Consider the following 24,233-nt stretch of genomic DNA (forward strand, 5'->3'; position numbering starts at 1 on the left):
TGTAACATGATGCATTAAAGGCAAAAATGTCAAATATGTGTTGACATTCCTGGTAAACATCAATTCAACAAATTAATGAAGAAAACTAAGAAGGGTTATGGTCAAACATCAACAACTTCATAAACATCGACTTAAAGGTGGTAAACAGGGTTTTACCTTGATTAACTGGGTACATGCACCAGTACTGGACACCAAGTAATTAATTTCAAAGGCCTTTGCACGAAATATATGAGGGTCAAAGCTAAAACATCACTGACTGGCAAAAAGTGGCTACTATAGCAAGGCAAAAATGACACATTATTTCCATCTTGGTTTTAAAAAAACAATGAAATATACTCATAGGTTCACATGCAAACACACACAAACATGATTACATTAGAAATTAGCCAATGCTCCAATTAACTCGCTAACTCTGATTGGAGGGAACTATACTTATTGTGAAAAAATCACACACTTCGAAGTTTTAAGTATCTTTACTCAATTTAACTCAATGACAAAATCAAACTACACAGGAAGGATTTGGTACTATGAAAATAAGTCTGTCCCTTGGAACATATTCTATTTTGTCTGCGTCCATTCTTCACGTTTCTGCATACTGGATTCACATTTCTGAGTCACGTAAAACCCTCTTCGTAATTTCAATGCAAGAAAATATAACAAATGTAATTGGTATGCACGTTAATTAAATCTGACAACAAATAGAAACAATAATGCAGCATGGTTCAAACAGTTTTTCTAAACATAAGAAGTTACCCAAATATCTTACCATAACTAGTTACAGCAATGAAATCAGACGATCTGAAGTGGGAGTGACACACCGCACTGTGAGCTCACGGTTTCCACATCTTGCTTTGGTTTGATTCGTCGCTCCTCCGAATAGCAATCAACCATCGTTTCAGCGACATGGGAAGTCTCGGAAACGACAAACCACCTCGATTGCAGCATCCCAGGACACAGCAGCACGTAGAGGGTATCGTAAATACTGCTTTGTAGTTATTGGCCATGCAAAAATCTATGAACCGCATAATATACTGGAAGTACGCAAAGGACCGTAGCATTTGGCGCCATCTATTTGCAAAATAGTAAAGGGGCATAACTGAGGAATGTTGGCCGCTAGCTGATGTAAACACAAAAAATCTTGATTTCATTTCATGTAGAAATAACTGCCTAAGCTATTGATTAAGTTTAATTTTCATTGTTAAGCATTGGTAATTTGGATACTGACCTATTAACTGAAAAACTATAAGCATACATTCAATGTGCATCATTATGTCAAAACAATATCATGGCTAACTAGAAATCTTCAAAACAATTCAATTGTGCTTTCCCTATCCACACAATAAAAACAACAAATAGGCTTAACATTTATTCAGTAATTTTATTCAAAGGTCATGATTACTCACAAAATATTACACACTGAGATTCTTTTTAAATAATGAACAATAGTTTATCTTTGGTAATAATTCTAAAAATACTACCTCTATTACATATCTGCCATAAATCCTGTATTTTGGCTTCAATCACACTAACTAAATTATTTTTATTTTCAACAGACATCCTCTTCACTGTCAATCATACAATTAGTTGTCGCCAAGTAGTCTCGTAACTACAGTATTAAAGAAGCTGTTATCCATAAAATTGTGCCTACCTTATCTCATTAGTCTGTTGATAATGGGATGGTTTCCAATTGATAATCTGTCATGCTGAAGTACAGAATGAAGGGCTGATCTGTAATCTTCATCCCGTGTCTGAATTTATTGTCTTGACGTAGATGAAGTAGAAAGTCCGCAACCACAGGGATTGATATAGCATTAGTAAAAATCCCTAGTCGTTTTCTCCACTCAACAAACTTGTCCCATCTGTTGTCATATTAAAGGGAGGATGAAGGTCGCCACGATCTTGCCACAGCCACGGAGTTGATGGTTCTTGTAGGTGACAAATAGATCTAGGTGTGGTGTGTCCCATAACATGGTTATCCAAGCAAATATCTTGGGATGTAAGATCCATTCTGTTGCAATTATTCTCCTTTGGCGGGAAAGCTGTTCGCAAAGATGTTCAGTTTCCCAGGAATATTACTCGCTTCCATCCGACAACTGATTGAGTCAGCTTGTCCACTTCAGTCGATTCTCTGCTCATGTCGGGAAATGGTGAAACATGAAAATGTGTTGTCGATGAAACTATGCCAAATCCCTGGTTGACATATAGGCTCACCCATTCTGTATAGAGGAATCGATCATGGGAAGAAGTCAACAATGTATCGCGTAGGACAGGTTGAATATAAAAAATTGCTTGGTCTAAAAGATTGTACCGTACGATTTGTTTCCATCTCTTTGGCTTTGTATTTAAGCATTCCTGTTGTTATATCGATGGGACGATGGTGTGTGGTGTCTTATTCACTGTGCGTGCAGGCATCGGATGTCTGCTGTAGTTGTGAATCGGCTACATGATGTACAGTGACAGGCGTCTGGTTAAGGGGTTGTAATGTTATGCATAAGCGATCATGTAAGTCAGTCTGTACAAATACACTGCACGGATCCAACTACATTTAAGTCAGTTGACTTGATTAGGGTAAAAATGTTTGCAGTCAGTCTAGACAAGAGACAGGTAGTTCTTCCTGTGCAGTAAACTGTAATCTCGAATGCTGAGTCGACTAGTTTCAAGCTCTACACATGGCAGACCAGTGGTGTGTCCGAGTTCTGTGATGTTGCCATTGTAGGAGCAAGTTGATCCCCATGAAAAGAGTTACGACTGGTCCGGTGTTGTGAACTAAGACCCAGTTGAGGGTCTTTAGGTCGATTCTCATTCTGATGTCGGTAGTGTTCTTCTTGGGAACTATGAATACCAGAGAAGAAAACCTTGGTCTTATTGGTCTCTACTAGTCTCCGAATGGCTTGCTTCTTTAGTAGCTTCCTGATCTGCTGCCACAAGCTTGGCTCCGACTAGATGAAATCTGTGTCCTACGGCTTGAGATTTCAAACAATCCAGTGATTGATATCACGAGCATCAGACTTGGGTGGAGAGTTGCGTATTAGCTTCATAAAGTCTTTGTTCAGGTTTGGATGTTTCCGTATCCGATAGCTTGTATCCGTGAACCACGACTTCTAGAATCCAGTGGTCAGGCGTAACTTGCTTCCAATTTTCGGCGTATGACAGAAGACGCCCTCCCACTGGGCCTGGAGTTGGCGTTATGCTGAAAGACGGTAGGTGTAAATCGAAATCCATAGACATAACCAGATAGAAAGGGTCTATAAAGTCGGAGGGGGTGGTAAAGAAGTCAGAACTTTCGTTCCCCTCTGCCTCCCGATCTTCCACGGCGATCATATTCTTGTAGTCCGGTTGGTGAAAAGAATCCTGTGAAGACTGTTGCTTGTTGTACCTTTGCCTCACTTTGAAAGAATCCTTCCCAGAGTGGACAAACTTCTTCTTAGGAGGCTGTTTGGACGCAGATGGCTTAAAATCCCAGGGTCACTTGTGTGAATGGGATGATTCATGAGCCCTCGCTGTTAGGTCTATAGTTGAAGTCTGGAAATGCTCTGCTGTGTCTTGTTTACGGTAACTTCATCAATGACATGCTTTAACTTCCCATTGAATGTTGTGGTCGTTGATATAGGCTGCGACATCATGAATTTCTGATCTGGGATAAAAGCTGCTGTCGTTGTAGCCTCAGTAACTGTGTAGAAGGCCAGATTTGGGAGGAGAGTAAGTCTTCCTGCATCCTGACAAATGGAGTCAATGGATGACAATAGATGGTGTTTCCGGCACGATTCCTTCATAGGATGGTTGTAAAGGTGGAATGATATGTCTGATTCCGGCAACAAACCAATTTATATATGATCGGATATCCATAGAGTATCTGGAGACAGATGTCAGATCCTTGAAACGTGATGCCTATAACGTAATATTCCGCAGGGATTGTGCACAAACTTGTAGAAATCCTCATCCAAACTTGGAAATTCCAGTAGTGTAGCTTCGTGTTCCCTTATAACTTCCGTTTCATAGGTGATAGAGGTTGTCGTTAATCATGCTTGAGCCTGTAGATGTTATCCGTCAACTGGTCTACAACCTTGCCAGTGTAATTGGGCCCAGGTAATGTCTGATGAATATGTTGAGATGGTGTAGGAGCATGACATCCCCCGTATTCAGGCATCTGGGGTGGTGAATCCTCTGTCACCTGTGGGTGAAACGTAGGTGATAAAGTTCCTCAATTAGTTAAAAAAAAGTGTAGACGTCCTGTCCATGGATACTGTACAGCTCCCGTATGGTGTTGTCCCATGGATGGTGAAAGCCTGCTGGCTTGTACCCGGCTGGCTTGATGGCTGGTCCATTGGCTGGCTGTGAGGCTAAGCTTGTTGATCTTGTGTAGACGGGCCTATGTCCGTGGACAAAGGTCTGATAGTCTTTGCCTGAGCTATCGTTGTGATCTTATTGTCCATCTCTGACAGCTTAGATTGTTGCATGTCCTTCACCATCTCCTGCTGTTCCTTGAACAGTTGTTGTATAAGACTCATGGTGAGTGCAGGAGATGGTGGGTTGGCTGTAGAGGGAGGCGCTGGAGTGGAAACTGATTTCTCAGTTATGATGGCGTCCACCGTCTTCTTTGCAGCCTCGCGCCTCGTGCCCTTAGTTACGACCTTGGACATCTTGGAGAAGATATTTTCAGATGTGTTACTGCATTGCTCACATCTCTTCTCCATGCTGCAGGTCTTTCCTCTGCACTTCATGCAAAATTTATGAGGACCCGTGACCATAAACCGGCCACACTTCTTCTACCCAGGGGTGGAGGGAGACTGCATGACAACCTCACAAATACCAAACACCAGCTATACTTATGTGCATGTTTGTCTCTCCAGCAGCACTATTATTTATTTATATGTCTGTTATTATAGCAAACTTATTAGAATAATCTTAGGTTAATGAGTCTTACTACCAAGTGCCAGATAGTTACTACTAATATAGTAGGTGTTAACTCTAACACACACAGGAAAAAAGTGATGTTGCAACCATTATGACGTCCTGGTTTGGGTAGTTACGTGACTTCTTGGTGACAACTAAATGTGTGGTTGACAGTGAAGAGAACGTCTCGAAAATCAAACATTTTTAGTTAGTGTGATTGAAGCCAAAATACAGCATTTATGGCAGATATGTAATAGAGGTAGAAGTTTCGTAAGAATTATTTCCCACTAGACACATTGTTGCACTTGTCTGAATTGGAATATTTTCAATGGTGTCACCATATGGATTCACGCTGGACTTTATCTGAAAGTCCCAAGATGTTCTTCAACACCACGTGTCAGCAAGTGTCCAGTGTACATGGTGTATTTTGATGTTGACAGCGATCATTTAAAAAATCAGCGCTTCTGATTGCCAGTGTACAGGACTATCAGTAAAATCTAAATACTTTTTTACATTTGTATACTTATCCTACATTACTCGTTAATGCATTTACTGTTGTTTTTTAGTAGAAAGGCAATCTGTGTGAGGTCCGGCTGCTGAAGAAGTTGTTCCAACCTTTTGCCTGGCAGTATCCTCACACAGTCGGCACGTGACCTGGAAGCGATGAGTCACATAAAAGCACATTACTGCTTCAAACATAACATCTGAAACCTGGTGGGGAGTAATGACGAAGTAATGCAGGATAAGTATACAAATGAACTTATCCTGCATTACTCCTCATCTTTATTCCACAATATATCCTTGTCAAGGTCTGATGAACCAGCAATGAATCCAGAGTGATAACCTGAAAAATCCATGACCATTCCTGTCAGAAGGAAATGAATGTGTGAAGAATACAGGAAGACCAAGCAAAGTGACAGTAATAGAATGAGTTGCTTCGCCAAAAACTAGAACTGACCTAATGAGAAAATGCGGAACACAGGAAAGCCCTCTAATCTGGGCTGATAAACACCGGGGAGAATGAATGGTGTCGGAGATTGGGGACCTGTTGGGCTACCACCAGAGGACCAAAGCTGTGAACACCGACAACATCTTCCAAGGCTAAGTCACTGAGATAATGGCTGACGAGGAAGGTATCGGAACGCCAAAAGCACCCACCCAGACATGATGGAGCAGTTACTATGAAGAGCCATGGTAGATGCGACCATTCTGATCTCGAGAGGGTTGTTAGCCTTGGGAGGGTCCAATCCGTCAGCTTTATACGCTTGTAGGATGACCGTTCGAAGCCATAAGGAAACAATATTTCAGCTAACCTCTGTCTGCAACGAATCAGAGACTGGCAGGAAAAGGCCTTTCCTAGACTTGCGTAAGGCTTTCCATTGTCTAAAAAACCCACTGCAATGCCCGCACAAGGGCATTAAAAGAGCTACGCTTCATGGTTTGCACTGGCGATAGACTAGAGGAGATGGATGGTGAATGATCTATCTTGCTGTCCTGGGAGTTGATTCTTCACAATGAAATCCAAGCACAGCCTGAGATGAACAGCTCCATGGATACCTTGTTTGAACCGGAAATGCGGTAGCCAAAGCCAGAAGGAACACCGCTTCTTGGGAAGATCACAGCAGGAAGAAGAGCAGTGGTTCAGGGAGCTGTCCTAAGAGCCTGTAACAACATTCAGATCCCAGGCCGGCAATCTGAAGTTGGCTTTCTGGTCTTGGGATTCTGGTTCTTGTCGGTACAAAAGGACTGGAAGGAGCACCACTTGTCATCGTACAGTCCCTGTGTAAAGGAGTGATGGGCCAAAGTAATGGCCTTGGTATAAATGTATACTTTAATTCTTTGAAGAGTATATAACCGTCCACAGATGTTCAATCTGGTTGGGGTTGGATTCCCACAAGTCCTGGTCTATGGCCCTAGGGAAGGACGCGAGAGTCAAGAGTGGTTTCAGACTGGCGTATTTCAGACTCTATGAATCTGATATGGGTATCTGGCTTGGAAGACCCCCGTCATGAGACGCAGCTTGTTGTCCAATACATGAGCTCCGTCAGCTACATCAAAAGAGTGAACTGGGCTCTTTAAATGATGACCCCGTCATGAGACGCAGCTTGTTGTCCAATACATGAACTCTGTCAGCTACATCAAAAGAGTGAACTGGGCGCTTTAAATGATGGCGTGAAGGAAGTCTTAGCAATATCCTCGTCCAGCAGCAAGGTGAGAATGGGTCTGGAGGCAGATCCTGCATTTCTAATCTTCATCAGGGCCTGGAGATGGCACAACAGAGGCCAAGTGATCTGCCGATTGGTAATCACCACCTTCGTAGCCGCTCGCCCATACTAGAGCCAAAAACAAGCGGGAAAACATTAAAAGAGCTACGCTTCATGGTTTGCACTGGCGATAGACTAGAGGAGATGGATGGTGAATGATCTATCTTGCTGTCCTGGGAGTTGATTCTTCACAATGAAATCCAAGCACAGCCTGAGATGAACAGCTCCATGGATACCTTGTTTGAACCGGAAATGCGGTAGCCAAAGCCAGAAGGAACACCGCTTCTTGGGAAGATCACAGCAGGAAGAAGAGCAGTGGTTCAGGGAGCTGTCCTAAGAGCCTGTAACAACATTCAGATCCCAGGCCGGCAATCTGAAGTTGGCTTTCTGGTCTTGGGATTCTGGTTCTTGTCGGTACAAAAGGACTGGAAGGAGCACCACTTGTCATCGTACAGTCCCTGTGTAAAGGAGTGATGGGCCAAAGTAATGGCCTTGGTATAAATGTATACTTTAATTCTTTGAAGAGTATATAACCGTCCACAGATGTTCAATCTGGTTGGGGTTGGATTCCCACAAGTCCTGGTCTATGGCCCTAGGGAAGGACGCGAGAGTCAAGAGTGGTTTCAGACTGGCGTATTTCAGACTCTATGAATCTGATATGGGTATCTGGCTTGGAAGACCCCCGTCATGAGACGCAGCTTGTTGTCCAATACATGAGCTCCGTCAGCTACATCAAAAGAGTGAACTGGGCTCTTTAAATGATGACCCCGTCATGAGACGCAGCTTGTTGTCCAATACATGAACTCTGTCAGCTACATCAAAAGAGTGAACTGGGCGCTTTAAATGATGGCGTGAAGGAAGTCTTAGCAATATCCTCGTCCAGCAGCAAGGTGAGAATGGGTCTGGAGGCAGATCCTGCATTTCTAATCTTCATCAGGGCCTGGAGATGGCACAACAGAGGCCAAGTGATCTGCCGATTGGTAATCACCACCTTCGTAGCCGCTCGCCCATACTAGAGCCAAAAACAAGCGGGAAAACATTAAAAGAGCTACGCTTCATGGTTTGCACTGGCGATAGACTAGAGGAGATGGATGGTGAATGATCTATCTTGCTGTCCTGGGAGTTGATTCTTCACAATGAAATCCAAGCACAGCCTGAGATGAACAGCTCCATGGATACCTTGTTTGAACCGGAAATGCGGTAGCCAAAGCCAGAAGGAACACCGCTTCTTGGGAAGATCACAGCAGGAAGAAGAGCAGTGGTTCAGGGAGCTGTCCTAAGAGCCTGTAACAACATTCAGATCCCAGGCCGGCAATCTGAAGTTGGCTTTCTGGTCTTGGGATTCTGGTTCTTGTCGGTACAAAAGGACTGGAAGGAGCACCACTTGTCATCGTACAGTCCCTGTGTAAAGGAGTGATGGGCCAAAGTAATGGCCTTGGCCGCCCAAGATGAGTATCCCTTGGCCCCTGAGGCTCTTTGCAAATGTACCAGGCATGGATTCGGGTATGGTAACCTGCTGTGTGGGTGGAACAGGAGGTTTTGCCAAACCGGAAGTTCTAAGGGGTAGCCTCTGGCAAGATCTTGCAGGTTGACAAGCCAGCTTCTCGCTGGGCACCAGGGTGTGACTAAAATCAGTGGCCCTTATCGATTGGAGAACCCTAGGAAGGAAAACGAGAGGTGGAAAAGTATACGCTTAAAGTCCTTCCCAGGAAATGCTGAGGGTGTCAACCGCCACTGCTAATGGATCCGGAACAAGTGAGATTTAAGTCCTCAGTTGGCATTTCTGGGAGACGGCAAACAGAAATCATGGTGAACATGTCGGGGTGTAGCTACCACTCAGTGGCAGCCACCTTGTCTTGCCTGGACAGGGCTTCGCGAGAATGCACTTGGAACCTGGGATGTGCTGAACAATGACGGTCCCAGACTGTCCACCAGGTGGAAGAAGCGGAAGGTCTATTAGAGCAGGGAGGGAGAGTGGAGAGTTCCCTGATTTCGGAGACACCACACCTTGGTGATGTTGTCCGTGATGGTCAACTGGGTGTGATGGAGACAGCTCTGCCAGTGTGTGACGGCTAGTATGAGGGCTTCCAGTTCGAGTTTGTTGCTGTGCCAGCAATGCTGTGCTCTGGAACACAGACTTGAGGCTGTCTGAGCCTCCAGGTGAGCTACGCAGCCTGAAGTGGAAGCTGGAACAGGTGAACTGTGAGGACGATGATGCCGACGGAGTCTGGCGTTTGATGAAAGGGGCAAGAACCCGCTGGATTGGACACAGTTGGAGATGACCCCTGGAAGTCAGGTCTTGAGGTGAGAAGACCTAATAGCACTAATAGAGTTGTGCCTGGATACTCGGAGGAGATTCTGTTGTGTGAAAAACAGGCATCTGATGAACTGCAGATGGAAGGATGGAATCAGTTCTGACTTGCTACAGTTGACAATTTATCCCAGCTGATGGAAGAGTTGGAGGGTAAAATCCCTGTGGTGGATGAGAAGGTCCAGGTCTCTATCAAAGACTCAAAGTGGATGTTCCTAAGGTGCAGGTAGGCTTGGTGATAAGCCACAGGGCCATGGAAATTCCAAATTGTAGTACCGCCCACTGGTATCATTGAAGATTGAAGAAGAACCTGAGGAACCGCCGGTCACAGGGGTGGGAGGACCCAGTCGTTGAAACCTCGGATCGGCACCCTTGCCTGGGAAGCAATTATGTCAGGGCTGGTAGGTACCTCGGGACTTTCCTCGGCCACGCCAATGTTTGTTGAGAAGAGTCTTTGAGGGAGGAATGGCATGGCTGGTTGTTGCCCTTGGACGAATTGGCCGATGCCTGCGACGTGCTTTAAGATATGTCTCATCTTGTGCAAAGCTTGAAACCTGAGTGTGGGTAGCAGTTATGGCGCCAGTAAATAATGACCAGAACAGGGTTGTCGAAGGAGAGACTTCTTGAGCTCTGAATCCCATACCGTGAGAACAAAGTATCCAAGTTGTCTGGTGGTTGTGATCTCAGCTAGTGTGGCCTGCAAAAGTGGTAGCGCATATGGTCAATCTGTCGGAGCTGGAATGATATACTCTTTTTTTTGTATGGTAGAAAATAAATTTTATTTCTTAAGTAACCATTAAATTTCATTACATTTTCAAGTAAACATGCAGGTTGCCCAATACATAATGTGTTGACATTGTGACGACCAAATCGCCCAAACGCAGCTGCAATGCCATAAACTTGCAGCATGCAAATTTTCTGAACTGTTGTGACAATTCCTGTCAGCAAGGTTTAAAAGGCCAGGACAATGACTGCTGACACACCCATCAGAAAAACAGAAAACAAGCCATTAACATGCCACGTCTATCAGAAGAACAAGGCAAAACACCGCCATCGGCCGACTGCAAGCTGGTGAAACACAACAGCATGTGGCGCAGGTGATGGGTGTGCAACATTTGTGACAGGCATAGGTTAGGACTACCCCTCCTTACAACCCCTGGTCAAGATCGCTACATCTAGGTACGACTACTGCGGGACTGTTTTATCATGGCAAAGTCAACAGCCTCACAAGTACCAGGACTACATCGAATATCGGATCAGACTGTTCAAAATTGTCTGAGAGCAGCCGGTATTCTAGCCAGGAGACCCGTGCGGCGTAATATCCTGATGCCGTATCACCTCTGTGAACAACTGCAGTGTTGTCGTCAGAGAGTCACATGGCCTCAAGCAAGATGGAGACGTGTTCTGTTCACAGAGGAGTCCCATTTTCTACTGAGACGTGCTGATGGACATGCCCGTGTGTACCGACATTATAACGAACGTTACGCTGAAAATTGTGTTCCGCAAGTGGATCGTTTTGGAGGGGGAAGCGTCATGGTGTGGGGAGGCATTCATCACGGGGGCCGGACAGCACTAATGAGAGTGGATGGTGCTCTGGATGGTCTCACTACCGAGGCGAGATCCTGCAGCGCCAAGTTGTCCCTTTCATCAAAGTCGATGGCAGCATCTTTCAGCAGGACAACGCCAGACCACACGTTGCATGTGTTTGCACAGAGTTTCTGCATCAGATCAATGTGCCTACGCTACCCTGGCCTACCCGCTCACCAGACTTGTTCCCTATTGAACATCTGTGGGACGTGCTGGATCGTCTGCAACAGACACTTCAGGATCTGTTTGTGGTGCTAGAGCAGGAGTGGCAGAACATCCCCCGGGCTGTTATTCGGACTTTGATCGCGTCTATGAGCTGTTGCTGCCATGAGGTGATAGCAGCTTGAGGAGACCATAATCGTTACTGACTTTCCACCTACCCCAGACGTCTTTGCACCTGTTTTTGTTAAGTGCATATTGTACAGCAATAATTTACCAATACATTCCACTATTTATAATATTTATGTAATCTAAACTTGAAAAATAAGTTGCAATCCTAAATGTATACTTTAATTCTTTGAAGAGTATATAACCGTCCACAGATGTTCAATCTGGTTGGGGTTGGATTCCCACAAGTCCTGGTCTATGGCCCTAGGGAAGGACGCGAGAGTCAAGAGTGGTTTCAGACTGGCGTATTTCAGACTCTATGAATCTGATATGGGTATCTGGCTTGGAAGACCCCCGTCATGAGACGCAGCTTGTTGTCCAATACATGAGCTCCGTCAGCTACATCAAAAGAGTGAACTGGGCTCTTTAAATGATGACCCCGTCATGAGACGCAGCTTGTTGTCCAATACATGAACTCTGTCAGCTACATCAAAAGAGTGAACTGGGCGCTTTAAATGATGGCGTGAAGGAAGTCTTAGCAATATCCTCGTCCAGCAGCAAGGTGAGAATGGGTCTGGAGGCAGATCCTGCATTTCTAATCTTCATCAGGGCCTGGAGATGGCACAACAGAGGCCAAGTGATCTGCCGATTGGTAATCACCACCTTCGTAGCCGCTCGCCCATACTAGAGCCAAAAACAAGCGGGAAAACATTATAATATGTGACGTCATGGCTTCCGGGTCACGTGCGTGACTGTGTGAGGATACTGCCAGACAACTGGTTGGAACAACATCTTCAGCAGCTGGACCTCTGACAGATCGTCTTTCTGTCATGAACAGCAGTAAATGCAGAATAAGTTAAAAAATTAACATGTTTACAATTGTTTATTCTGGAAATTCTGGTGAAACACAGATCTACTCTCAGCTCTTTTCCCCCTCAAATCTGGTCTGGTCCAACTGCTGAAGATAAATAACACTTTTGAAAACAAATAATATGTACTTCTAAAATACTAACAATTTCAGTTCCTGACATCAAGATATAATTGATGAATTAAAAATGTAGGTTTTATCTTTAACTTAACATGCTTAACATACAGAGTACAGATTACATTTTAGTGAGGCAAATGAATATATCATACTAACTTAAATGGTATGCAAAGCCTACCCTTTAAACAGTTATTGTGAGTTTCATTTAGGGGTTTCCTTTGACAAGGCGCCTGTTGAATAGGTTCGCCTGCAGCATTGAGAGCTTTAATAGAATTTATTAGAATATAAATATATATATTTTCAAGGCACATAAAATTATAATCATGATAATGACACATATTATAACAATTTTACCTAAGTTACCCTATTGTAACCTTCTTCTTTCTTTTTTTCAATAATTTTTTCAATAGTCCAAACAACAAAATAAATCAAACTAGTCACCGATCAACTGTTTCTGCATGCATTTCAACACCATCCTCATCTATGATGATTACCAGATCAATATTGAAAATTATACCAACCCTTCAGCCTTTGACTGAGAACACAGAAGTGAGTGAAAAGTGAAAACTTACCTCAATTTAAGTGAAAGGTTAGTGTCCAGTTTGACTTGATCTGAGGCTTCTTGACAACACTGCAACTGCTTTGAAAGGAATACACATGCTATTCATGACACCTAACTCTAGTGTTTTTATTATTTGTAACATGTCATGGTTTTCTAAGCAACAACACTAGCATGTATCGATGATGACTAGCCGGGCTCTCTCCAATATATTACTGCTTTTGCCATAGCAGTGAAACATTGTTTGTCACCGGAAGTACTAAAAGAACGTAATGTTTCACGTAGTCAGTCACCTACTCATGGGCCCTATTTTACCTGAAGTGAATAATACCTTTAGAAGCATCACATCCAAGCCAGACCCCACCTTAATAACCGTTCAATAACCCCTATTCATGAGGGGATGTCTACTGAAATATAATTCACAAACATTCTAAACGATGAAGACACCATGAATGGTGTTTCACTTCAATGTGTTTGGATTGGACAGATGGCCAAAAAGAAGGATGGACAGACGGCCAAAAAGAAGGATGGAAAGACATGCAGCCCTTGCCATTCCTCTTTCTTCAACACTTGAAAGGTGATAATATTGTATGAATACTACCTGTACTTGATATTTCCAGTATTTGAGAAGTCAATCTCTCTGATCAGCAAGTCCATCTGGTTCTGTGGAGACAATGACAAACATACTGTGAGAAGGATGACTTCTTAGGATGACCCTAACACACCATTTGTACATGGAAAGCATTCTTTTTGTTTCTAGCTCAATTATATAAGACTATCTCCCTGTAATACACACACTGTTGATTATCATATTGTCCAAGCAGCCTTGCTGGGAAGGCCTTTGTGAGTATAATGTTGTTTTACTTCGAATGAGGAGAAATAAGGAGATGGGATTCTTCGTGTTGTGTAAGTGTAAAGTGTTTGTTTTCCCAAAAGGTTTGTGCTTTGTGGAAACTTGGGTTATTTGTTTCTTTCCAAACGAGAATGCTGATACAATGTCCAGTTTTAGAAATATGTTTTGATCGGAGAACATGGTATTTATATCATATACTTCAGTTTGAAATGTAACAAATGTTATGTTTGGGATAACACTTTCTTTGCAAAGTACAGATTCGCATACTTTTTTTCAGTGTGAAAGACTGAGTTTTCTGAAGTTGAGAAAAGTGTTTTGTTCATTGCAGTGAACATAACACTTGATATTTCACTGCAGTGAACATAACAATTTGACAGAACCATTGTTACACAAGAGCTACCTCCCTTGTAAGTGTCTGGCCTGTACACAAACTGTTGACTTCCATTTTACATTAGTTCTACCTTGGTAAGGCAAAATAATGACAGAGGGTCATTAATTGAGTTCATATCGCTTCTTGACGTTTGTTATTCTCTTGAAAATGTTTCTCTAAAAACTGTTCATTTTTCATTTAACTCATCAATCGAGACTATTCATTTCATAAAGCACCATTTTCGTTACACTATCATCGTGTATTCCTTCACTTCAAACAGTGGTTGATTTTGTATATTTAATCATATCCAAATGAATGATAAAGAATTTTTCTGACCTTAAATATTTGTTTTTACTTTTGTATATATTTCTTAATGATTTGCAAACTCTGAACTACTTTTTAAGGGGTGAAACGTCCCTGCAAGTATGGTAGGGAGAATTTACATTTCACAGTTTAATATTTGTAATGAAAAATATTTCCAGTAGACAAATACACAAAAAGTATAAAATATAATAAATTGGATCTCAGCCAAGGTCACCTGACATAAATTTAAACAACAGTAATTCATCAGTGACATACTTGCACATCTCGTTCAGGATGGCAGACAGTCTATGTACAATACAATGGGGATTAACTATTGGGATTAGCATTTTATAAATCATCTTGTGACAGGGCAAACGCGATATTTTCACTCGGGGCTATTCTGATTGGCTAAACAGAGGTTGTCATTTTCAGTAGGCATATTTAAATAATTATATCTACAATTATAGGTTACAAAATGCAAAGTTGAGGGTACTATAATATTGAAAGGATAGAAAACATCTAGAAATCTACAAATAGAATGTATTTTAAGTTTTGGGGAGAACAGAGAGTTTGGAATTTGGCGCTTTTCTATATACAACTGGGACATCATATCTTTTGTGTCCCAATGAGGGACCGCGTTGAAGAGTGGATTGTACCGTAGACGAAGAAAGACAACACCTGCTCTACCAAGGTCCTTGACTCAGGTTGACCTGCCCGACACATGGAAGACAACAACAGATGGTCAGCGCTTCCTCTGACATATCACTATATGGATGGTATGTTCTACTCGTCTCCAGCCCTCTGGGATCAGCTGTATGTAATCCATGGACTCATTGGCACCAAGATGACCCAGTTAGTCTTCTGTCTTCTGCCTAACCGTCAACGTGAAACCTATGTTCACCTCTTTGACAGATTGAAGGTATAGTTGTCCAAGAAGTCACCAACCATCCCTTTTGCACCAGAAACCATCCAGACAGACTTTGGAGCAGCAGCTATCCGAGCAGTGGAGGATTCATTCCCGAACACAGACACCCGCGGGTGTTTCTTTCACTATGCCCAGTCCATTTGGAAGAAGGTATACACATGTTATTATATAATATTATTACACATTACATATTATATTTTATATATTATTATAAACATGAATATTAATTTTAACATGTTATGAATATTAATTGTAAATATGTTATTATTTTCACTTAGGTCCAGCAGCTTGAGATGGTGAACCAATACCGAGACAACCCAGAAGTCAACCAGTGGGATTGCCACTCCTCCATCTCCGACAAGTCCAAGATGCCTGTTTGGATGCTATGGACCACACTCCCAACATCCCTCAAGCCATCCCCTTCCCTTACATGGTGACCATATGGGTGGATGACGCCGCCCGGTTCAAGCCATCAATTTGGAACAACAGTGACAACACAGGTCCAAGGACAAACAATCATCTAGAAGGATGGCACAGTCACCTCAACAAGATGGTCCAGCATGCCCATCCAAACATCTTCGCCTTGATCCGAGTGTTGCAGCAACTGGAGAAGACTGAGAGAAACAAACTGGTACAGTTCCAGCAAGGTGCGTGCCCCCCTCCACGCAAACGAATCTATACTGAACAACAAAAGTTCCTGTGACATTGAATAAGATTTAATGCAAAGTTATGTTTTTTACCCAATCTGAAACAATTTCACTTTGCAACAGATGAAAGACTCCTATAAGTGTTCAAATGGTTTAATATGTCATACTGACTTCAGAAAATGCGTGATTTCATAAAAAAACATGAACATGCCAAAATGTCAATTTACAAATCAATAGCGTGTGTGTACACCTCTGGTTGCGATGCAAAAAACACATCTTCATCTCATGGAATGGATCATGCGTCGCACAAAGTCCTGTGGGATATCTGTCCATATCTGCTGGAGCATGTTTCGAAGTTCCTGGAGTGTCTGTGGAACACGTGGTTGACGTCGAAGGCGCCAATCCATCTCATCCCACATGTGCTCGATTGGTGAGAGATCAGGGGAGCGAGCCGGCCAGGGGATGACATTCATGTTTTTTTGTTGAAGAGAATATTGAACAAGTCGAGCAATATGAGGCCGGGCATTGTCATGTTGAAAGGTAATGTCTGGGCCATGATGACTCAAAAACGGTAGAACAACAGGGCCGATGATCTAGTCACGGTAGTGCTGTCCATTGAGATTTCCCTCTACCACTATCAAACGGGTCCTCTGTCTTGCTGTAATCCCACCCCATACCATAACGCTGCCGCCCCCAAACCGATCTTCTTCCATGAGACAATGATTGACATAATGTTCACCTCGACGTCGGTACACTTGAATCCGTCCATCGCTGTGGTTGAGGTGAAAGCGAGACTCATCAGTGAATAGGACTTGTCCCTACTGCTGCGTGGTTTCCTGTCAAAATGGGACGTCTGGTGGGTCTTCTGGCGACAATCCCTGCACATCTGAGGCGACGACATACGGTTTGTGAAGATCGAAAGCCAGGGATGCTTCTTGCAGTCACTGTTTTTATACCCATTCTTGGGTAGTGAAATGCATGGGGCTTGCATAAAAGTCAACTTTTGCATGGAATGCATACTTTTCTGTAGCAGTTGCGTTTTGGTGACTTGATTCCATACATGTACTATAATATTGAAAACCAAACTTTACTTGTTTGTAAAATACACTCAAATATTGGTGTCACAGGAACTTTTGTTATTGAGTGTATGTTGAACTTGACCAGAGACTGCAGAGACTGAAAGATCAGCTATCAAATGGACAGAAAAGCCCTCTTGAATTCCTTGATGCTGCTGGTCACATCATTAAGCATGACTGAGTGAAATACATGATCAATGGAGAGTGACAAGTTATTAATGTGATATTCTAATGAGTGAGATAGGATGTTGAGAAAAGAGTGGACATTTAATCAATATTTATTATTTTCTGATGCAGTGATGTGCTATTTTAATGAGTGAGACATGGTCATATCAAGTGATGTCTTGATGTCATGATTTGTAATGTTTTGCTTGTTGCAAAGTATAAATAAAATTGTTATCACTTATCAAGGATTTTTTTCTCAGTTCGACATTTGCCCTACCAGATTCACTGTCTTGCAACACCCCTATATATTTAAAATGGACCAGCTCACAGGGGATTTCCTGAAAATGTATAAATATATATTATACAATCCATGTAGAGGAGTTTTAGAAGTTAAACCAACAACACTCTCCTGCTAAATTGAAAAATGCTGCTGAAAGCTGAACGTGCTCGAGGTAATGCATGGTCTGAAGAGGATACCAAGTGTATGCCAGACGTTTACATTACATATACAGGGCCAGCTTGACGGTGCAAGTGCTACAGATATAGTCATTTACACAAAGGTGACCACAGCCATGAAGGACAGGGATTGTGTCAAAACAGCAAGCCAGTGCAAAGAATGGATGAAAACACTGAAGAGAAGTTACAAGACATGCAGAGACAAACTGAAAACCAGTGGACAATCACGGACTCTGTGTAAATACTACACGGAACTGAATGGGATTCTTGAAGATAGGCCATCAACTTCGCCAACCAAGGTTGTACAGAGTATGGTATCTGAGAAGGATTTGTCTGATTTTGAAAACGACAATGATAATATCGCGAGTGAAGAAGTTGAGGTCCAGCCAAGTGGTAGTGCCATCAAGGATTCCAATGTGATTGCAGATGGTAAAGTTCCGATACTGCAAGTCAGGCAGAAGCAACTGTTGGTAAAGGCAAATATGCTGCATCTGGGAAAACAAAGCTGAAGGGAAAGGAGTGAAAAAATCATCCTGAACTCACACTTAATACTGTGAAGGACAAATTCACCAAATCAAACGAAATGATCAAAAGCATATCGACTGGAATATGAAATGAAGAAACTTGATGACGAGGCTTCTAAACGCGATTTTGAACTCAAGAAAATGGACAGGGAAGAGAAACTAAAATCAGCCCGACCGAGACCACCAGTTCTGAATGTTTCAAATGATCCTGGACAACCGTCCTCAGTTTCCCCGCCCAGGACCAAATGCATTTGACACACCATACTCAGGTGCATCCACACAGCAAAGTTACCAACCTTATCGTCACACGGTCAACAGGGTATCCAGACAACTCCAAGAAGAAACATAGATGACTCAATGGAGGATAAAAACTCGTCTACCCATCGCCACTCTCACACTATGAGCAGTGATGGACGTACCTACTTGAACATGTGAACTGTACATGACTACTGCATTGCCTTTTGGCACCACAATGGTGTTCATTATTTTTTCATAATTTGTGTGAGACGAAGACTCTACGTTTTGTTACTTATCATGATCATATGGTATTGAAACACATAAGTTGTTTATGGAAATTCTGCCCTTTTACTATTTATTTAATAGTGTATTTGTAATCATTTTAAGCAGTGTTATGTTGATACAAATAGTATTTGGTCACAATGTATGTACACATGTATGGAACATGTAAACATGAGAGTCTTTTTATATTATCAAAGCTAACGTCACACTCATGCATAACTGTTATACTATGATTGTCATATTGCAAGATGTTTCAGATAGTATTGGTTTCTGATATTTGTTTCCAAACGAATATTTAAGACAGATGCTATATTTGTGAAGATAACATTTTTTATTTGAAAACGTCATTTCAGATTAAATTTCAATCTAATTGTCCACTAGTGTCTATGTTCTCCTTCTAATGTGATCCTTGGAAACCTGAAGGGTCAATGCATCTCTGATGTCGGTGCCAGTTGCATGGAAGATCCCTACGTTGTCTGTGGTTCCTGGTTTGGGTGTATGTGCATCTTGGACTGAAGGTAGGACTGATCCTTGTTTCACACAGGTTGCGTAGTGTGACAGCTGCATCCACATAAATGTCAACCCTCTTGAGGAAACGCCTCAATCTCCCTTTGAACTGTCCGAATGTGTTCTCAATTGTCATACGGGCACTGCTTAGACGGTAGTTGAAGTTCTGCTGTGAGCTGTCCTCTATTGGTGAATGGTTTCAGGAGCCTGGAGGATAATGGGTGGGCTGGGTCACCAATGAGAACTAACAGCATGTCCACAAGAGCATTGTCTAGCCCAACAGGTGTTACCCACTCAGGCGGCTTCATGCACTCTGCCAGGCCAGCCCATGTAGAAATCTGTGAATCGGTATTTATCATCACACACAGCCTGCATAATGATGGAGTACCACCCTTTTCTGTTCACAAAATCAGCATGGCAATGGTTTGGAGCAATAATGGGAACATGTGTAGCATCAATTGCTTATGCACAGTTCGGAAAGTTCCATTTGTTGCTATACCCATCAACAATCTCCCTCAAGGCTTCACCAAGTGGAAATCTGACCAGTTCATTGAACATCCTGTGATATATGGCTTCGCAGACATCATGGACGCAGATACACACTGTTAACCTGGCTATTCCAAACAAGTTACCGATAGTTCGGTACTCCACTGGTGTGGCCAAGCAGTACAAAGCTACTGCAACGCAATGTTCACTGGTCAAGGCTTCTCTAACGTTTGATGAATGGCGCAAATCTGGCTCCAATTGTAGGCAGGTGACACAGTGTGCATATAAACAGGGCTTTAAATACAACACATACCTTAAGGATGCATTGAAGAGCCTGATAGCATTTCTGATCAACTGTTAACTCTAATACTTTTCTGACCCGGAATTCCAATCTACAGAGAGAACCTCTCTGTTCAGCTGTGAGTTTCCAAATCCCCGCACCACTCCCGGACAACTAACAACATACTATCGATGTTAATTTTAGCTCCTCCCCCGAAATAATGTTTGACATCATGGGAAATGAGTCCTAACGCTCACCTCCATATGAACCCCAATTTCAATTGTTATCACTTGTACTATCCGACTCTTCTGACTAAACCGACTCAGTTAATTTCCTAAAGTCAACCGATCATACTCATAATTCAAACAATCCTAAGAGGAAAACCAAATACTCTGTGAGATTGGAATTCGATAACGAATCCCCAAATAGTTCCTTCTAATTCCGCTAAAAGCCATTTCTATTTCCCAGAGAAGCAAAACCAATAACCTTTTGACCTGTTGGTGATGCCCTCACCCTGTACAGTCACTTCTCTCATATCCATCTGTATTTTAACCTAAAGCCTTATAGAATTTCATAAACCACATTTTAAATTAATATTAAAAACCCTTTTTCCAAAATACCCTGGTTATACATGCCCTTCCTGTTGTAGAGCATGTCCCATACGATAGTCCAACGACTTGATAATAAAACTCACAAAACAAAACAAGATAATCTACACTGACCTTACCGATCCTATTTTTAGGTTTGGTTTGGTTTGGTTTGGTTTGGTTTGTTGATTAACGCCGCACTCAGCAATATTCCAGCTATATGACAGCGGTCTGTAAATAATCGAGTCTGGACCAGACAATCCAGTGATTGACATCATGAGCATCGATCCACGCAATTAGGATCGATGACATGCATCAAACAAGTCAGCGAGCCAGACCACCCGATCCCTTTAGTCGCCTTTTTTTCGACAAGCATAGTCACCTTTTACGGCAAGCATGGGTTGCTGAAGACCTATTCTACCCCGGAATCTTCACGGGTCCCTATTTTTAGGAATAATTGGAATCCAATAGGAGAGACTCAATGGCTATCAGGAACCTCATGATATAACATTTATACTAAGTTTTCCTATAATAATTAGATCCACATCAAGTGCTTTTATGAGTTATCATGGTGTAATATTTATACATCATTTCATATAATTATAGTTTAGCAAGTAATACTTATCATCAGGTAAAATGCATATATAAAATATCAGTAGTTTCAGTTATAGCTTTTTAGATAGATGCTAGCCTAAGGTAATGGGAGTGCATCTCCTAGACATACTATTCAATAAGACAAGAGTTATGTCTACATAGTTTAATAGATTTAAAGCTTTTAGATAAATGCTAGCCTAAGGTATCAAGATCCCATCTCCCAGACAAAAGATATGTCTACATAGTCTTATAGATTACCTTGAACTATTTTATTTAAGTAAATCTGTCATCACCTATATAAGAATAACATTCAGCAATTACTTCAATTTAGACTCATTAAGGATTAGCCCCCATACAAGCTTGTTTATAATTATACCATAATATCTTTCCAAGCACCCAGTAAATATGTCAATAAGGTTAGTGCCAACAGGATTAAGTATTCACCTCTGTCTAGCCATTCATTATCATAGGGCACAACCCATCGTGTATCAACCAATCATATTCCTTTTTATTGTTCTAATTTTTGTTAAATACATACTGAAGCAAAATGTTAGGCAGAAGGGGTTTGTCGCTCATACCAAGCAGATCTCTCTCTCACAGCCCAGAGGGTTGTACCAACTCTCTGTTGCACCCTCAGCTCTTTCTAAGATCTTGTAAATTGTTCATTGTTCATTGTTCTTGTAAATAAAATTGTAATTAGTCTCCTGTGACTCCGGCTCTTGGGTGACTAATTCCCCCAAGAAAACCAGCACGCCATTTGGAAGGTTTTGTTCTGGACTGGCGACCGCCCACTTCAGCATCAAGTGGGGCAAGGAGTGTGGAACAACCAGGTATTACATGGGACAAGACCTTGTAAGCTCCTATAAATGACCGTAAGCCATATACTGTTTCCGGAGGTGAACAAGAAGCCAGAGTTGATATGCGGTGTTGACTTGCTTGAATGGATCCTTAATGCCATTGTCATCCTTGGATGGTTGTTGTCCTGGGAGCAATGACTGTCTTGTTAGGAGATAATCTGAGATTGTTGTGTTTGAGTGCTTCAAGTACACGTCTCCAATGACGAAGTAACTCATCCGGGCTATCAGCCCCACAATAAAGGTCATCGGCAAGCTTAGCAATCACCCCTTCCTCTAAAAGATCCCCCAGTACGCGGCACATGAGCTCCTCTAACGCAGTTTCAGAGCCCGGCATTCCCATTGCAGACCTAACATATACTCTCATACCACGGAACGGGGTCACTACACCGCAGTATTTCATCGATTCCTTGGACAGAGGAATCTGATAAAAGGCATGGTTAAATCTGTGGTTATAATGTACTTCCACTTGGCAATCTGTCTTAGAGTAGAATCAACGTCAGGCATGAGGGAAGGTTGTGGCTTACTGTATCGTCCTACATCCGAGAAGGTGGTCACCAATCTGTAACCACCACTGGACTTCTTGATTAGGAAAGAAGGGTTGAGGTATTCTACTTGGATACCTGCATCTTCAGGTCGTACAAATACGTCCATCTGCTCAAGTTCATTGAACTTCTGTTGGAGCTCAGAAAGTTTATCTCGTGAGTATTGTGGAACACGACCCTTCATCGAACTCTGTAAGTAATAACTCAAACTGAGATTTGGTATCTTGTGGGAGGATATTGTCTGGGTCTACATAAACAGTGGATGAGAAACCAATGTCCTTAATTTGGGGGGACATAGTTGGTAGCAGATGTGCCGGGTCAACATCATAATCAGGGTCGCAGTCAGGTATAAAAACTGGGCGAATCTGGCAAAAGTGCTCGTGTTTCTTGAGCATTTGTGGAGTGTCAGACAGGTTCGGGATCCTGATTTTGCCTGAGAGGCTTGAGATAATTTCTAATTCTGGCCAAGTGGATGACAAGGTAGAGGGTCCAGGTCTGGTATCTATGCGGGGTTCTATGGCAAATGTGAAATCCGCAGGAGCAAAGCTTTTAGGAACCGGCACCTCAATAAAGTCTCCAGGCCATATGTCAGTAGAAGTGTCTGGGGCTCTGAGTACACAAGCTCGTCTCACAGTATGTTTGTCACCAGTTGTTTCTGTGGAACCGTATGTGTATGTCGTACCATCACCAAGTATGATCTGATGTTTTGCAGGGCGTACTGCCACATCATTGGCCTCCATAAATGGTATTCCTGCAAGGACTTCTACATCAAGGTTTTCCACCACAAGACCATTAAAATCGAAACTCCTTGTTGTCGTGTGTGAACAGGATTCTCGTCTCTCCAACGACCTTCAGTGGGGAAGAGCCATCTGCCTGATGGGCTGACTGAGAGCTAGTCTTGATGTCAGCGCCGAAGCCTGTTGCTGTTGAGAGGCAGATCATATTACAAGTAGCTCCACTATGTACAGTGACTCGTGCCGTCTGGTGGCCACAAAAACAGTACATATAGGGCGACTGACGGACTTGCACACGAAGAGTGGAGACAGGTTCAGTGGATGGCACTGCACACACATTTTCAACTGTATCACTAGCATCGTCAGCAGGGTCATCAAGTATACTGGCAATTTGTCTTGCATTGACCATGTATCTCCGGTCATGATCTGGAAGGAACTTGCACTCGCTGAGATAATGAACATGATCGGTGCGTCCTGCAGCTTTACACAGTGGACATGATTTTGGAAACTTTCTACCCGTTTGTTGTGCTTTAGCAAAACGTGAGAATGACGAGCGCTGTTGTGAAGTATTTGTCCTCATAACCTTAGCATCCTCTGCTGTGCGGATTTCATCTAAAAGCGAATCGAGAGCCTGTGAGATTTCAGGTTTCAAAGAGGAAATTGTTCGTGAGCGAAGATCTGTCCCATAACGTTGTTTGACGAGCTTTGGAAGTTCAACGTGTATTAGCCTCAGCCATGTGAGCACAACAAAATTTTGGTGACAGTTCCTCGTCCTCTTCAGGTGCATTGCCATGGTGGGTTATTCCCCCTTCACGGCGGTGTAAATTGTCCTCCACAAAAGCCATTAGTCTCTGATACAAACCTTCCGGTCTCTCGTCAGGT

At 42.6% G+C, this 24,233-nt stretch overlaps 1 protein-coding gene across 2 annotated transcripts in view; it reads right to left on the reverse strand.

Annotated features, from left to right (window-relative positions):
* The window catches only part of LOC124146392 (leucine-rich repeat-containing protein 74B-like), a 442,719-nt gene that overhangs the window by 42,635 nt on the left and 375,851 nt on the right, over positions 1-24,233 (reverse strand). For both annotated transcript variants that reach the window (XM_046516658.2, XM_048401501.1), the window contains one exon: positions 13,528-13,589. In XM_046516658.2, coding sequence (XP_046372614.2) covers positions 13,528-13,589 — 62 coding nt within the window. The remainder of the gene's footprint in view (positions 1-13,527; positions 13,590-24,233) is intronic.

Source organism: Haliotis rufescens, unplaced genomic scaffold (assembly GCF_023055435.1).
Source record: "Haliotis rufescens isolate VD_foot unplaced genomic scaffold, xgHalRufe1.0.p SCAF_22, whole genome shotgun sequence".
NCBI classification, from domain to species: Eukaryota; Metazoa; Mollusca; class Gastropoda; order Lepetellida; family Haliotidae; genus Haliotis; species Haliotis rufescens.